At 38.3% G+C, this 16,526-nt stretch overlaps 1 protein-coding gene across 1 annotated transcript in view; it reads left to right on the top strand.

The window, feature by feature from the left end:
• Positions 1 to 16,526, top strand: part of HOMER1 (homer scaffold protein 1) — an 87,124-nt gene that overhangs the window by 58,799 nt on the left and 11,799 nt on the right. Inside the window, exon 6 of the mRNA XM_054282182.1 lies at positions 5,337 to 5,493. Coding sequence (XP_054138157.1) covers positions 5,337 to 5,493 — 157 coding nt within the window. The remainder of the gene's footprint in view (positions 1 to 5,336; positions 5,494 to 16,526) is intronic.

The following is a 16,526-nucleotide window of genomic DNA, read 5'->3' as shown; positions in this document are numbered from 1 at the left end:
AGGACCTTTTACAGGATTCCTTTCCAAATGTACCAGGGAATTTTACAGAAGTGCAAACACTTGCCTTACACTTCCAAGGAGAAGAAGTGATGCCTTGTTTTCACTAGATCTCTCAGATGTTACTGCAACAGAACCAAATGGTTGACAATGCCCATGCCTTGTTGAGCATGAAGAGCTGCTCTGTAAGGCTTTACCAGCCCAGCTGTCAGAAGGGGTCACTCCCTGCTGCCAGCACAGTTAATGCCTTGTTACCAGCTGGTTGACATACCACTCCCTCTGCTTGGTAATGCTCACTCCACCAAACTCTTGGGCTGCTTCCAATGCATGCCAACTATTTATGATCTAGGCAGCTGCTTCCAGGACTGTGCTCTGTTGATATTTGTAAAGTCTCATGGATTTCGTTATTATACCAGAATCCACATTTTCTGTTGAAAGTACTCCATTCTTACTTGGCTAAATTCCTCTTTGCATCTGCTGTCCCAAGACAGGATTGCTCACCCCACACCTGCAGAGCAGATTGCAGTGACACCTGAAGAAAATAATTTACCTGCTCTCGAATAACAGTAGTTTCTTGAAACCATGACTATGCTATAGAATAAATTTTAAACTAATCAATTTTATGCAATGAATGCAATATTAAGACCCCTAAATATTAATAAAGTAGATTTTTTCACATTTTATTGATAAAAAACTGAAATAAACCTTAAGCCATGTTTCACAGTGTTGGTTCTCCATTCAACTAAGTGAACAGCAAATAAGCAATAATGATTCAAAAAGCAGAAACATTATTTGAAGTGCTTTTGTTTCTTTGTTTCATGAAAGCGTTTCTCAAAATAACTTCATTCTGAATGGAGCTCATCAATGTGTGCTTATCCCCCGCTTCCCTTCGCCAGCCTTCTCCAACTGGCTAAATGTGGTGACTGAAGCTTTTCGGATTAATTTTCCTTAAGTGACCTACTTTGCAGAGAAAGATAATCATGCATTTATAGCCTCTGGCACACTATTCAGGTCACAGATGGACAGATACCAAAGCAATTCCTCAGTGACTTACTGGGCTTGTAACTAATCCCTAGTGAGAAAGGAGATTGGCCTGATGTTAATTGGCCAGAATGCCTAAATGTATGGAAGGAAGATCATTGACTCCTACTTCAATTTTCAGAGGGTATCACAGTTAGGTGGAATGGTACCAGCCAGCCATTTTTCTAGGAGTGTTTTGTGAAAGTGATGGAATTGCATGATGTCACAGATGTTACAACTCATTTTGAATCATTTGCCTTGACAGTGGGGCACCATGTGGTGTTCTGACTGTGGACATGTCTAATATTACACATATACCAGATACTGTGGCCAAAACCAAGGACAGGAGATTCAGGAGAGTTTTGGCCTTTTGCTCACTTAAGGGCACTTGAAATCCCAGGAAGAGTTGTCATTATGAGACCCAATCCTCTGCTATGAAAGCTTCTTTTATTTTTTTTTTTTTAATTAGCATGGTAGTTGAGCACATGAAACTCATGGTTATTATTCTTTAGAGGATCCCTTTCTCTCTCTTGTATTTGGCACCAATGGAATGCATGCAAAACAGCTTGTCCTTTCGTTTTCAGATGTTCTGAAGTTTCCCAAGGGAAATGACCAGGCTTTATTCTCTGTTAGGGTATTTTTAAAACTTTTTTGTAGTTTTTCATGCTGAAAAACAGGCAACAAGCCAGAGTGTTAAGAATATTCTTTTTTTGAAGGACTGTCTTGAAACTTTGGGCTTGTCAGGCAGTCGGTGATGTTAATTCTGACAGGTTTCAAGAAATAACTGTTAAAATTGTGACACTGCCAGCAAAGAGATGGATGGCTTTCAGAAGAAAACAAGCATGTATGCAGGTTGAATTCTTGCCCCACAAGACTGCAAGTGGGTATGACTGTGTGTCTCTCAGCGTCTACATACAGCTTTCCACAACAGTGCAGAGCTGGAAAGTGCACTGGTAGATATTACTGTTTGGATCAGTGTGATCACTGACTAAGTGTACATATTTTAAGTGCTTTGTAGAATACATAGTCTCAAAGCACATGAGGGATGATTCAGATTAGGTTTAGGTGTTTATAACTGTTAAGACAACTTGTGTGTATTTTCTATGACAGAATCTAATGCAGTGAGGGCATAATCAATTCCTTTTAGCAGCAAGCCTTTCAGACAGGAATTAAGTAAAAGGTAGAGAGAAAGAGTATGTGCAGCTCTCCTGTACCTATCCCAAAGGACTGTAGTGCACCTGTTCCACCATCAAAATTCCAGCTACATGCTTGAGCAGTTTCTGGGACCCCTTTGGACTTTCTCTTTGTCCATCATCTTCTTGATCTCTGTATTCACTTTCACAGGGGCTAGTCTCAGCTTCTCCTCCTCCAACGGACAATTTCATTGTGTCTGAATCATATGTTTCCCAGGGTTTTCTCAGGAAGGGTTGGTAAATTTGAACCAGTAATAGCTCTACAGATACAAGCTTCAGTGCAGATATTCTCAGCCTAACCTAAGAACAGCATGCTCTAAGTGTGCTTTTATCTGGTTCTAAAGTAATTAATATAAATCCAGTTTTAACTAAGCTAATCCACACAGCATAATTTCATTATCTTCTTTGTTGTTTTTATTTTCCTTTTTCTTTCTTTTTTTTTAATCTCAAGAAAGTATTTGAGGAAAGAAAGTCAAAACTGCCAGGACTGGTTACAGGCTATTTTGATCAAATTATTATTTTGTGAAACAAAAAAATCCACACCCTTGGGACTGTGTTTCCCAGTATGATATCCATTAAGAAGAAAGGATAAATCTAAAAAGTTAGGAAGTCTTTGTATATTACCAAATACAGAACTAGACTAATTTAACTAAAGTGTTTCCATTTTGTGACACTGTACCACAATCTGTAGAAGATACAGTAACAATTATTCGTAGCAAAACCCCCCCAGTATATGCTACAAGCGAGTCAAACCTGTATTACAACAGAACGTTCCTGCCAACTCTGTGGGTCTCTTAGGGAAAAAGAGTACAGTTGAGAGATAATACTGATGCATTCCTATTGAGAATAGCCAATTGAAGAATAACCAGATCCAAAGAAACCTTACAGCTTTTGAACTAGGGTAACCATAGCAGTAATAGAAAATACATGCTTCATATTTCTTACTGACATTTCATTACACAAGGAATAACTTAAAAGCTCCTGGCTATTTTCTTGGGAGACACTGTAGTAGGGGCACCAGGGAAAGGTGAAAGTGATACACACCACAAATCACCCTCACATTATTGCTCATCACTACCTGGGAGTCTGACTTGTGGGTTCTTCATGGATTAGTGGGTATCATTGTAGATATATGCATTAATAGATAAAAAAAAAAAACTTTTCTGTTCTTTGGATAATGAATCAGACAGTTCTTAGCCTTTGCCTGAGATACAGCTGTGGTACATCAGTTTGTGTGCATATTATCTTCTGAGGGCAAAGATGAGTAGTAAGGTACATTTCGTAAGAGAGTATCGGTCTCATGTGTAAATTTCCTAGAAGCTAGTAGTAGCCAATAGTCCTGCAGGACTGCTAAATGGAACTCACTTGTATGAAACTACTGGATTGGCTGTTCTCAGATCAGAACATCAGGAGAGGAGTATGAATATACTAATAAACTAGACATTTTGAGCATTCTTTTAATACAGTTTGCTTTTCTTCTGGGCTACTGTAAGTGAAACTTTAATCTGATTAGAGGAACAGAAGAGTGAACATGGTTACAGAAATTCATGCTTATCTTGTTGAATATGTGCATCTGTGTCCCCTGAGGAAGTAGGATCATAACTATTTTAGTTTAGTCCTTTAAGATCTAAAATTTCCAGTGGTGAACTTATAATTAGTTGTATCATTAAATGCTAGAGCATATTCCTCTTCTGGAGAAACTTGTATTCCTGTTCAAGGGGACAAAGAACTATTTGGAAGGAAATGCTATACCATGGAGGAATCAGATCTAATATATTAGTGAAACATGTGGTCTGAATAGTTAATAATGTTCCCCACCGTCTGATTAATTTTGAACACCTAAGGAGCATTTATAGGAGTCAATGTTTTTGAAATATGCTTTGATGGGATGGAATTTGCATATGCAGGAAGTGGAAGAAAGAAACCAAGTGGACAAAATGATGGCAAAATATTTCATTATACAAAGGTCAAATAAATCTGTGTGTACAAAGGTCAAATAAATCTGTAAACTTACATTCAAAATAGTAATTAATTTCATAATATTAAGAGATATATTTAAAATATGTAATTATGTAATAATTCTTTGTAGGATATAATTTTGGTCAGAGTTATAGATTTTTAGTTTTCACTGATGCCTCTGATAGTGAGCTAATGAAACAAAGTTAATTATTTTCTGCATGTACTGTCCATGTAGGTGTGCAACTCACATGTTGTTAGCATTATACAAGTACTTGTTAATGAGCTATTTGCATATAATGCATATAATGCATTCACCTGATATGTCTGAGATACTTTTCCCTTGCATACTGAGTGTAAAGATATGGTCTGCAGATGATGGCAAACTAACTACTGTGAAAATTAAAACCCTGTATTTGCCAAGACAGCAACTAAATTGTAAGCAGGAATTTTCCTCTATAGAGTGCTTCAGTTAACTTCAACATCAGCTTCCACTTTGAAGTAAAGCAGTGGTATATCCGTCCTACTTGATCTCTACTCTCTTTGCTCATATTAGTGAGGAAAAAAATATTAACAATATTATGAAATTCAAGATCTTTGAATTTTCAAGAACAAATTAAATATGGTGTTTAATAAAGTATATTTCAGAAATGGAAGGCTTACATTAGGACAACAAAGCTGCACTTCCAAAGCACATGATTAACTCTCTTTAATCAAGTTGATAACAAATATTTTCCTACAATGCATTTAATAAAGTGTGGATTAAAAAAGCACTTCCATTCAATGTGCATATATTAAAAGAGTGACTAATCATATTAATATTCTCGAATTTCATGCTGTTGCTTTTGTGAAACTTATGTGGGTTTCATGATCTTTAACATTTTATTTATAAATGCACCCTGTTGAATTGGAAAAGTAGATTTTTTTTCCAATAATGGTGTTACCTATACTTTCTTAATTTATAGTTTTGATGATTTGAGCAGTTGGATTCTCATTTAGTTGTTTTATTTGGTATATAATTACATACCAAGCAGATACTGTTATTGTTCGTTATATAATTTTTTGTGTAATTCTCTTTTTTCTGGATATTAAAAGAAAATTTATAAGACATTTAAGAAGCATAAAGGAAGAGATTTGAGAGTTCTGACCATTCTCATTCTGTCTGTGCAGTTCGACAATCAGCAAGCATTGGGAGGCAGAACTGGCCACGCTCAAGGGTAATAATGCTAAGCTCACAGCAGCCCTGCTGGAGTCCACTGCCAACGTGAAACAATGGAAACAGCAACTTGCTGCATATCAGGAGGAAGCAGAGCGTCTTCATAAGCGGGTAAGTCAAAGCAAATGGCCAGGATCCTTGAGGTGGAAATGGTGACTGTATTCACTCATTTTCAAGTAAAACAGGTTTACTGTTGCAGCTTCAGGTTTAATCTTTGAGACAGAAATTAGCGATTTTCTTAAAAGCATTTCCTCCAGTTTTCTTAAAAGCATTTCCTCCAGTTGGAATTATTTGCTTTGTAGGAGTTCTTTTTCCACAAAGGTTATTGTTGCAAGAAGTTATCAAACTTTATGACTTATTTGGCAGCTTTAACTCTTTATTTGATGCCATCACATTTGTTTCATTACATTCTCAATAGCACTGAAGTCTAGTCCTTTCTGCATTTAAGCCCTCAGAAGCTTGACATTGAATTTTTAAGTTCAAGAAACATTATTGTAATGCCCTCATATAACAAAGGTGAAGAGCTTGCCCTCCATCTTGCACAGGAAGGGCTCTGAACAACACAAACACAAGGTCACTATATGCAAGTAGAAATCTGCACCTGTTTTCACACAGAAGGGTCTGGGTCCTGTTGCCTTCACTACAAATTTTGCAGAGATCATTTGGCAAACTGGACGTTAGTTCACAATGGGGGAAGGAAGGACAATGTTTGAGGAAGGAATATAACATGCAAGGTTGAAGTCTAAGTTATGGAAACAAGTATTCAATATCTAATTTTTCTTCTCTTTTCACATATGACTCTCTGTATTGTATAGTCTGTCAACCTTTATCCGTATGAATTTGTCATAGCTAAGGGCATATTCCTCTCCAAAGTGAAGGCATGAGTAACATGTGTGAAGAAGAGATGTCTTTGATGAAGCTTTTTCACTTTCATTAATAAAGGTTAGCTTAGAAAAAATCATGGAGGTGTACTTTACACTGGAGTGGTACTATTAACAAGGGCATGTATAGTACAAGGGGAAATGGCTTCAAACTGAAAGGTGGTAGATTTAGATTAGACATTAGGAAGGTATTCTTTACTGTGAGTGTGGTAAGGCACAGGAACAGATTCCTCTGAGAAGTTGTGAATGCCCGTCTCTGCAAGTGTCCAAGGCCAGGTTGGATGGGGCTTTGAACAGCCAGGTCTAGTCGAAGGTGTCTCTGCCCATGGCAGGGGAGGTTGAAATGATATAATCTTTAAGATCCATCCCAATCCAGGCCACTCTATGATTCTGTGACACTTATTTAAGAAAAAAAAGCAAAAAACCCAAACTAAACCATTGTAATCTTATGCATGAAAAAAAGTGTCATGATATGTTGAAAAAGAAGGGTGAATATTGCAGACCTCTCCATTTTGAATGCTGTAGTCACCTATAGAAAATAAGATATGGCAATTACAGCCAAGTCCTGCAAAATCCATCTTTCAGACCTATGCTGGCCTTGTCTAACTGGAGGCTGTTCATGTAGTTCCAAGAGTAATCCTGTCTTCATCCAGTGGGCTACTCCTAACCTGTGTGAAAGACAAACAGGAAGACCCTGCAGTTTAAGAAGCTCAGGGAAATGGCAGGTTGTTGGCGATGTCCTACATTTAGACTGACTTGCAGACAACACTCCTGAAGTCCCAGGCAAAGGATTTGATAGGAAAAACAGCAACTTCCAACAGACTGTGACTCTGTGTGCCATAGCTGACTGGACAAAACACATGAAATGTAATTAAGACTGGTGATTTTTGCAAAGTGCTTTCAGTTCAAGAAATTGGTGGTTGCTGACAAAACTTTGCTTCAGAAGTGTTCCAGTCAAGCAGAAGCTTGTAATGTGTGTTTGTACAGAGGGAGACTGCCACTTTGTCTGTCATCTCATTTAAGCTTCTCATTTGGAAAAGTGGGAGTGTAGCCTGTGCTCCAGGTTTGTGAATAGATGATAACAGTCACAGTTGATAAAATTATTTAAATTACAGCCTTGTATTAAGGTTACTACAGTGCAAATGTTCAGGTGAATTTGAACACTAGATAGGCTTTATAGTGAATAACTCATTGATAAATGTGGACATAATAAGGTAGCATTCTTCCTAAAAAAATGTATTGTCTCAGCTTTGTGTTGCATAGCTGAGACAGTAAAATCCTTACCTAAGAAAGAAAAGTAATGCACAACAACAGCAGCTGTGTTTGTCTTGGGAGACTCAACCAGACAAGACAGGCAAATATCCCTTTATTTTTTTATGTTACTCCCACTGTCAGTCAAGTCTTATTTAAAATCTCTTATTGAAAAATTAAATTAATGAAAATAAAATTAATGAACATAGGAGTTTTTGGCATTTAATTTTGCTTTTATTTGATACTACATTTAACGTTATTAATCAAGTCTTTGAGGCTATATTCATTAATAGCTGATGATTTTTCTTAACTTTTTCTGAGCAAATTTCCTGCAGTTATTTGTGTTTCTGAGGAAACACAAAATCCATAACAGGGTATTATCTATGCTATGCTATTTTCATTGCTTACATGCCTATATTAGGTGATTCTGTAACCTGTGACCTCAGGACTTGTTGATATTTCACAAAGAATATGGAAACAGTCTGTTCCTAACTCTCTCTGGGAATGCCGGTTTATTACAATAGGGTAGTTCATTTGGAGTACTGCCCTCTGTTGGAATTGCTTTTAGAAATATATAGACTTGGCTAACCCAATGAATTAAATTCTCTAAGCAAAAAATGTATGTAGTGTTAAAAAAAATTTCCATCTCCATCTGTTACCATGCAGTGCAGTGCAATACAAAAACTCTTCTAAACTACATGCTGGAGACTGATCTTTCAAACTGAATTAGTGCCTCTCTTCAAAAGAAAAACTGCAAGTCAGATGCTTCTTTCTTATACAAATAAAAAATGTGCTGTTGAAATGGCAGATCTGGAGACTTTTGGTTACAGCTAATGCGGCAGCAAGCACTGTTCAGTCCCTGTCTTGTGCTATTTTCTGTGCAGTTTATCTGTTCTGTGTAAGCATGTAGCTGCAGTTGATCCAAAAAATATTCCCCAAACGGGAATCAATCTCATCTGAGATTATGTATAAATTATATATCAAGTTTATATTACATCCTGCTGTAGAAGACAAGGGTAACCCGTGTTCTTTTAATAAATACCTTGGGGCAGATTAGAGTGAAACGACACTGAATAGTCAGTGTCTGTAAACATATGTGTGTATATATATGCACACAGTTTCTTTTCAAACAATTTAGTTGGAAAGACAAACAGCCAATTGTAGCCAGTTTAGTTCTTATTATCTGCAGAAAAATTGCAATGTAAAAGTATAAAAATAGCACTTAAAAATGTCTAAGGAAAAGAAAGAGAGAAAAAGGGCAAATAAGGAAAGATTTATAGTCAACCCCCCTTGCTGGCTCCAGAAATGAGACTTCATATAATTTTGATGTGTGTTGTCTGAATTGAAGATGTTGGTCCATCGGGGGTGGGCAAAGTCCACAAAACTCAAAAGATTTCATGAGTTTTATATACTCAGGTTCACTGTTGTTACAGCTGGCCTATTGTGCCAGTGCAGTTTAGCTCAATGGCCATCAGCAGAGATGAGCTTCCTTCAGGCTCATGTGAGTGTCCCTGACACTGCCCAGGCAGCCCTCTGCACTTGGGTGGGTACTTTTCACATCAGCAGATTGCCCCCTGAATGTTTGAGACTTTAGCATTCCGGTCTCTCTTCCAGTATAACTTGTGGATGCATTCTTCTCCCCAGCCATCCCCCTAGAATGGTTGGACAATAGCACCCCCTTCATCTTAAGCTCCAGTCAGAATCCAAATTCCAGTTAGTAGGTGTATTTGGGGAGGGGTGGGCTTTGGTGGTCATAGATGAACAGCTGCTCCTTTGCAGTTTGCTATAGTCGGCAAAAGGCCCCCAGTGATTTTGCCAGTGCTGACCCATTAACAATTTCCATCTCCCACAAGTCAAAGATAGTCCTCCTTTTTTCTAGCAATTCTTGTAGAGACAAAAGCATGGAGAGTAAGAGTTCCACTCTTAAGGAAACTGTCTAAGGTTGCTTCTCTTTCTTTGATTTTGGTTGCACTTTTAAAATAATTCCACTTTTCTTTTTTGGCCATCTCTGAGTTTTACTCATTTATCAGTTCAGTTTTTTGTGTTAACCTACATTTGTTTGCTTTCCCTGAGGCCTTTCTCTTCCTTCTTCCATTTGTTCTCTGCCTTAATAATGCCTAGAGCTGAGATAAAGCATAATACAGATTCAGTGTGGCTGAGTGAAACATTCTCAATAAATTAAAGTGTTGTGCTTTCTCCTGATACATTCTAGGCTTAATTGAGAAACACTGTATTTGATATTTTATCAGACAGTTTATTTTTCAGACGTTTGCTAAATGGGTGTATGGATTTTTACCTCTCAAATACAAAGAGATAATTCTAGGAAAATGTGATGCCCAGTCACAAGCTTAACTTGGAGCTCTCAGCCTTCTCTAATCTGCTCAGAAACAACAAAAAATTTCCCTTAAATGGGGCTGGTGAGCACTCCTACACACCTTGCATAGCTTTTTGACATCAAAAGGGATTCATGAGTTTAGAATAGCTCAGTAACAGAAAGAAAAACCCTGAAGTAAGCTGCTTCAGACAAATAGAATAGCATGGGCCCTAACATTAATCCTGCTACCACAAAGAGGAAAGGATTGAATGATGATATAAATTATGGAAAGTAACCCACAGTTCTGTCTTTGTCATGTTAAAAAAGAAAATGATTAATTTTTTTCATGCACGCTATCTGCTAAGTAAATCATCCTATGACACTGGGCAATAGCACAAAGTAATAACACCAGTGCATAATAATAAGAGCTGCAGTCCTTGAAGATCATTCATCTTCAGGAAAAGAAACCTAAGATAAAAAGAGATGAAGGGAAGTGATCAAGCTCCTGGGTAGTCATGAAAGACCAGAGAGGTAAACTCTTGAATTCTAGCTTGTTGTTTTTCCCATAAGATAAAAATTAGGCTATTGTGTTCTTTCATTCAATGAATGAAATAAATGTGAGATATCTTATGTAGTTATTAAAATCACCTGACAAATAATGGACCATGATTTTCCTACTGTTAAAACAATTTTTAAAATGGATATTAAAAAATTGCCTGAGCATACCAAAATAAAAACATGGTCATTTTATTGGACTGTTTCCATGTCACTTAAAGAGAACAACAGTCTGTAAAAGGATTGTGAAAGTTCAAAAGAAATATGGAGTGCTGTATAAACCATCTGTTCAGAAAATCTTTGCAGACCCTTTAGAAGTCACGTCCACATTTCCATCAGCTACATTGATACTTGAATAGCCAAAACTAACTTTTGAATGTGCAATTGCAATGTGATGATTTATCTGCTGGGTTGGAGCCCATGCCATGGACTTCATATTTGCTGACAAGTCTTGTTAGCAGCCCTGTGATGACTGTAGAAAACTGTTTGGTTTTATATGCCCAAGGAAGAACTTTATCTAAAAGTGGAAATATGAAGGAACTTGACAGAAAACATACTAACAAGAAATTTATGAATGGAGTTCTGATCCAAAAAATTTCTGGTAATTCACCTTTTTCATTTGATGTCTATCTCTTGTCATTTTCCCTTTAAGACTGTATCCCTCGTACTGAACAATTCAAATTTAACTTTGAATAAATTTTGATTGATTGATTAAGAAAAAAAGTTAACCAAGTATAATCTTCTCCTTAAGATACTGTAATTATCATGTGGTTAGATAGCAGCTTTGTACTTCTTGTTTACAGTGAAAATAGTTGACCACTTTTTTGCATGGCATTAGGGATAGCAATGGAAAAAAATACAAGCATTTTATTTCAGACAATATGTTGGGAATTTTTTCTCAGATCTACATTTTAGTCCCTAGAATATCCATTTCAGCCATCATAAATGCTTTATTATTTTTGAAATGGTATGTGTTGTCAGCCTTAGGCTATCAGAGCATTTCTTAGAAGAAGAATTGTGAAACCCAGCACATATTTTAATCTCTCTTTGTGTCCCTGATTCCTAATACAGACAATCCACCTAGCATTTATGAAGATTCAACCCTTGGTTGATAATTACACTTTACAAGAATGATGATCTCTTTTCAGACAGAGCAGCTGTATAAGGTTACACTCCTTGAATCAAAATGTGAATTTGCCTTTTTTTTTTTTTTTTTTTGAGAAGTTTTGCATTTAGGACCCAAGACTGTTTTGCTAGGGTTTTTTTTTTCTTTTCCTGGGAATTCACTTTCTCTGAATGTGTCATATACAAGATAATAATTTGGAAAAAAAACCCCAACAAACCAACAACTAAGCTACTCTGACTCTGGCTAATACAATAATTTTTCACAGAAGTGCTCTCTCATCACCATCTTCTTATTTCTAGAAAATCCTAAGAAAAGTGTTATCTACAAGTTATAAAACACATGCTTTGTGGAGGCATGCGACAAGATGTTTACATAGTTAAAGTTTGCAGAATTAAATACATTCTATAATTCCAAAGCTCTGCAGGAGAATAAGAAAATGACTGGATTTAGATCCTCAGGATGATATCTGTACGGTGTTTGCATTGCATGTGTTTCATGAACTGGGCAGGTGACTGGAAAAAGTATCTGCGAATTAGATTGTAGGGAAAGGGAGATGCTTTGAATTTAGTATTACCTTATCAATTGCAAATAATAATGCATGGCTGAAGGTCAAATCATCAATTCTGGTAAACTTGTTATGTTTTCAAAGATTTCTACTAGAGTTTCATTGCTTTCTTCACAAAAATCAAGCAGATGATAGGTTATTCCTATTTAATCTATTGTGGAAAACATTTTGGTATTTCCATGGCTTAAGGCATCAACTGCTTAAAGACAGAAATGTGTCCTTTTTCAGCAAAATCTTCTGTTTTCTCTGTTGAAAAAAGTAATAAATTGCTGGCAGCGCACAACACTTGCCCGCAGGTTATTGCTTTATCTATGGGTAAATCTTGGAAAACTACAATAATTAATTTCCTGTCAGAAGTGATTTATATGAATAATACCATTGTGTGATTTTTGTTCCTTCAGAATCACCCTTAAAAATAAGTTTTTCTTGTTTTCTGCATTTTCACATTTCTTAACACCAAAAATCTTCCCAGAATTTTTTATTCTTAAAAGCTACGCTGGAATAATTGTTATTATTAGCTTGTTGCATGCTGTTGTGCTTCGTAGTACTCTCTACCCTTAAGAACTGAGACGTTTTCTCTGCATAAATTATGTGAAACTTTTTGCAGTTAACCACAGTTTTGCTGACCCATGAAATAGCATTTCTCTTCTCCTCATGGAAAGCAAAGGGCTCTTTTTTCATTTGTGGGAAGTTCATCTTCAATTATTGATGGAACAATACTGTCACAGTCATAATTACGATCCTTTTAGGGATGTAACTTAATCAGTTAAAAATAGGTAATTAATACTTCAGTTCAGTCTAGCATGAGCAGTCTGTGTGACTTCAGAGCACTCTATGTGTTCTGCACTGTAGCTTGGGCTAGCAAATCTTGGATATTGCATCTACAGTAAATAAAAGGGAGAAAAATACAATATAGAAACAGCAAGTTAGTTGTGTCAGGTAGAGAAAAAAGGCGACAACCACCCTGAATATATGATGCTAATATGGGTTAAAAAGTTTTTGAATGGCCAGGCACAGAGAGTGATGGTGAGTAGAGTTACATCCAGCTGGTGTTCAGCCACCAGTGCTGTTTCCCAGGGCTCAGTACTGGGGCCAGTCCTGTTTAACATCTTCACCAGTGATCTCATGGAGGGCACCCTCAATCAGTTCACAGGTGACACCAAGCTGGGTGGGAGTGCTGATCTGCTGGAGGGCAGGGAGGCTCTGCAGAGGGATCTGGGCAGGCTGGATCATGGCTGAGGCCAATGGTGTGAGGTTCAACAAGGCCCAGTGCTGGGTCCTGCCCTTGGGTCACACCAACCCCAGGCAGCGCCACAGGGGCTGGGGCAGAGTGGCTGGAAAGGACCTGGGGGTGCTGGTGACAGCAGCTGAACATGAGCCAGGCTGTGCCCAGGGGGCCAAGAAGGGCAATGGCATCCTGGCCTGGATCAGCAATGGTGTGGCCAGCAGGGCCAGAGCAGGGATTGTCCCCCTGTGCTGGGCCCTGCTGAGGCCACATCTGGAATCCTGATCCCCTCAGGTCAGGAAGGTCATTTTGGTGCTGGAATGAGTCCAAAGAAAGGCAGTGGAGTTGGTGAAGGGTCTGGAGCACAAGTCCTGTGAGGAGTAACTGAGGAAGCTGTGGGTGTTTAGCCTGGAGAAAAGGAGACTCAGAGGGGACCTAATCATTCTCTACAACTGCCTGAAAGGAGGCTGTAGGTGGGGGTTGATCTCTTCACCCGAGTAAGAAGCAAGAGGACCAGAGGAAATGGCCTTGATTTGTGCCAGTTTAGCTAGTAGGAAAAAATTCTTCACAGAAAGGGCTGTCAAGCATTGGAACAGGATGTCCAGGGAAGTGGTGTAGTCACTATCCTTGGAGGTATTTGAGAGTCACGTAAAGGTGGTACTTGGAGATGTGGCTTAGTGGTAGAGTTGGCTGTGCTGGGTTAACTGTTGGACTCAATGATCTTAAGGGTCTTCTCCAACCTGAATTATTCTGCAGTTGTGCGACGAATTCTGTCTTCTAGATGTATTCTGTGTCTAATGTGTCTTGATTTGCCTTTCTGTAGAAGTTGGAATAATTTCTGTATGTAGGTAAGAAGGAATTGCATGATCTGTTGGTACTGAACTGTACAATTAATCTCAAGAAAGTGGTTTGAAAAAATTAATCCAGCTGGAGCAAACACAGCACAGAATCATTTAGTCAATAATTGCTTGGGGCAGGTCACCATTCAAAATATTTGTGCCATTCCACTTCTTTTCTTCTGTCTTACTGAAGTCTTCACTTGCAAAGTAACTTTCTGTGGTCAGGATTTTCTTGAGAGTCTTTTCAGTTTTCTGAAGCTTTAGGCTGTCACTGTCTTAAGTTCGCACCAAGGCTGTTACTCCTTGTTGTGTTATGTGCCTGAAGCCTCACTCCTCCAGTCTTCCCAGCAGCCCTGTGTGCTTGCCCTCTGCTGCAATGAAAACCTCTTCCTGGAATCCTCCTGCATTTATTGGTTGTTGAACCTAGACTAAAATATCCAGAAAATTCTACAATGGCCACTGCTGGGAGGGTCTAGGGTCTACCAGAAGAAGTTGCCTTGCTGTCCTGCTTCAGGTGACATATTCAACACTGAAGTAGGCAGTTGAGTATAACACCATCCACATGCTAGAAGAGTTTCCACAGTAAATAGTCACTAAAAAGCCTTTTCAGAATATTTTCTTTACATGTAATCCTTACCTGGATAATAAATGCAAAATAAAGAAAGAGAGGCTAAGAACACTACTTTTTTCTTTTTCAGTCTCAAATACAAAGCCAGAGTTATTGACGTTTTCAGATATGCAAGTCAGTGCAGTCTTATGGTAGCACAATAGCAGGACTTTGTTTAGCCAGTTACTGTTCAAAGATTGTTCTTTCAGTCTGAATTCTGTACTCAAAATGAGGTGTAATCACGGGTACATTTCTTGATACTGCTGTGAAAGAGTTTGAAGGATTGATTGAGCTTTGCTTTTAAACCTGAAACACTGAATGAGGAGTTTCCCTGATAATAGCCTTTGGGAGGGTCAGGCTAAAGCACTTTAACTTCCTTTTATGCCCCCTTCTGTGCATAATGCATTAACAGTTACTTGTAATGATTTTTGGACCGCTGATCATGAGAAAATTAAGTGCAATTTGAGACAAAAAACAGGACAAGTATATGCTATGCAGATTTTTGCCTAGAGCTTTATCTTTTGTTACTTCTGTTTTCAATTGCATATTCTTTATATCACATCATTTTCCAGCCCATCTTACTGTACAGATCTTTTGAAAGGGTCACAGTATGTTTTTCGTCTTTATAGGTACATTCAAGAAGATAAAAACCTGAAAATACTTGACATCTTTTCAGATCTCTGTAGAAATGGGCATTTAAATAAGACTGATTAAAGTAACCCAGTTTTTTAATTGAGTTTGTTCTTTTTCTTCCCAACTTATGAGCTTTCAGTCAACACTAAACAAAACAGTTGAACATTATTTTCTTGCGTAATCAGTAAGAGATGGATGTTTGCCCAGAGAAAAGCTTGGCTAGAGTAAGACATCACAGCCCTTTTAGTGCTGGCACTGAATTGTCCTTCTGAGAGCAGTTGCTTCTGTTGGCAAGAAGGTTTGTGGGAGCATGGCCTGCTCTGCTTAAGAATAATCATCTGTGTTTACTTAAGCAATTTCAATAAGTGTGTTGAGTTAACGTGGACCGGAGTGTACTTGGGCGTGCTCACATGAGCTGTGCACGTGGCAGGGCTGCTGCAGGAGATGTGTTTAACCAGCAATAATAGATAGCAAGTTAGAACATAAGATTTCATCTAACGCTTTGATTCATCACCCCTTGGATTCCCAGCTTGCACCAATACATACATGCTCTCTATGTGTACCAGCCAAGAGGAAACCATATGGAGAATAGGGGGAGTCCAGGTGCTTCCTTAGTCACAGGATGAGAGACCTCTGCAGGCAAGCTTCAAGGCATGAGGTTCTGGGGCAGAGGTAGTTTGGGGACTGGGCTTACTTTCGTCTCTCCAGATGAGGTTTTGTGTAAGTGAGCATCCTGTGCTAGTGCTTGCTGAGGGCCAGTGGGTCTTGCTGAGTGCAACAGCTTTTGAAGAGAGATTGTCTTCTTGGAAGTTACTATTCAACATTTCAGCAGGAAAGCTTGGAAATGTTTGAAAAGTTAAACATCAGAAGAGCTGAAGGTGAAAGGGGTGAATGAGTTTGACAGTTCCAGCAAAACTTAGGAAGGAGCTAGAGCTCTTCATAAACCTGCAATGTCAGAACTGTCGCAGTTCTGCTTGAATAGTGGAGGATTCTTGACTGGGCAAGACCCTGAGCAGGCAAATGTGACCTCAAAATTTGCCCTGTTTTGACCAGGAGGCCTTGACCAGATGTCCACCAGTCCCTTTCCAGTCTAAATTGCTCTGTGCCTTTCTGATTCTTGCTCCCTGTAGATGCTAGGTCAGACACTG

The sequence above is a fragment of the Melozone crissalis genome, unplaced genomic scaffold, assembly GCF_028551555.1.
Source record: "Melozone crissalis strain CALT ecotype California unplaced genomic scaffold, PUWL_Pcris_2 ptg000005l_1, whole genome shotgun sequence".
In the NCBI taxonomy this organism is placed as follows: Eukaryota; Metazoa; Chordata; class Aves; order Passeriformes; family Passerellidae; genus Melozone; species Melozone crissalis.
This window is presented reverse-complemented; position numbering and strand designations above follow the sequence as displayed.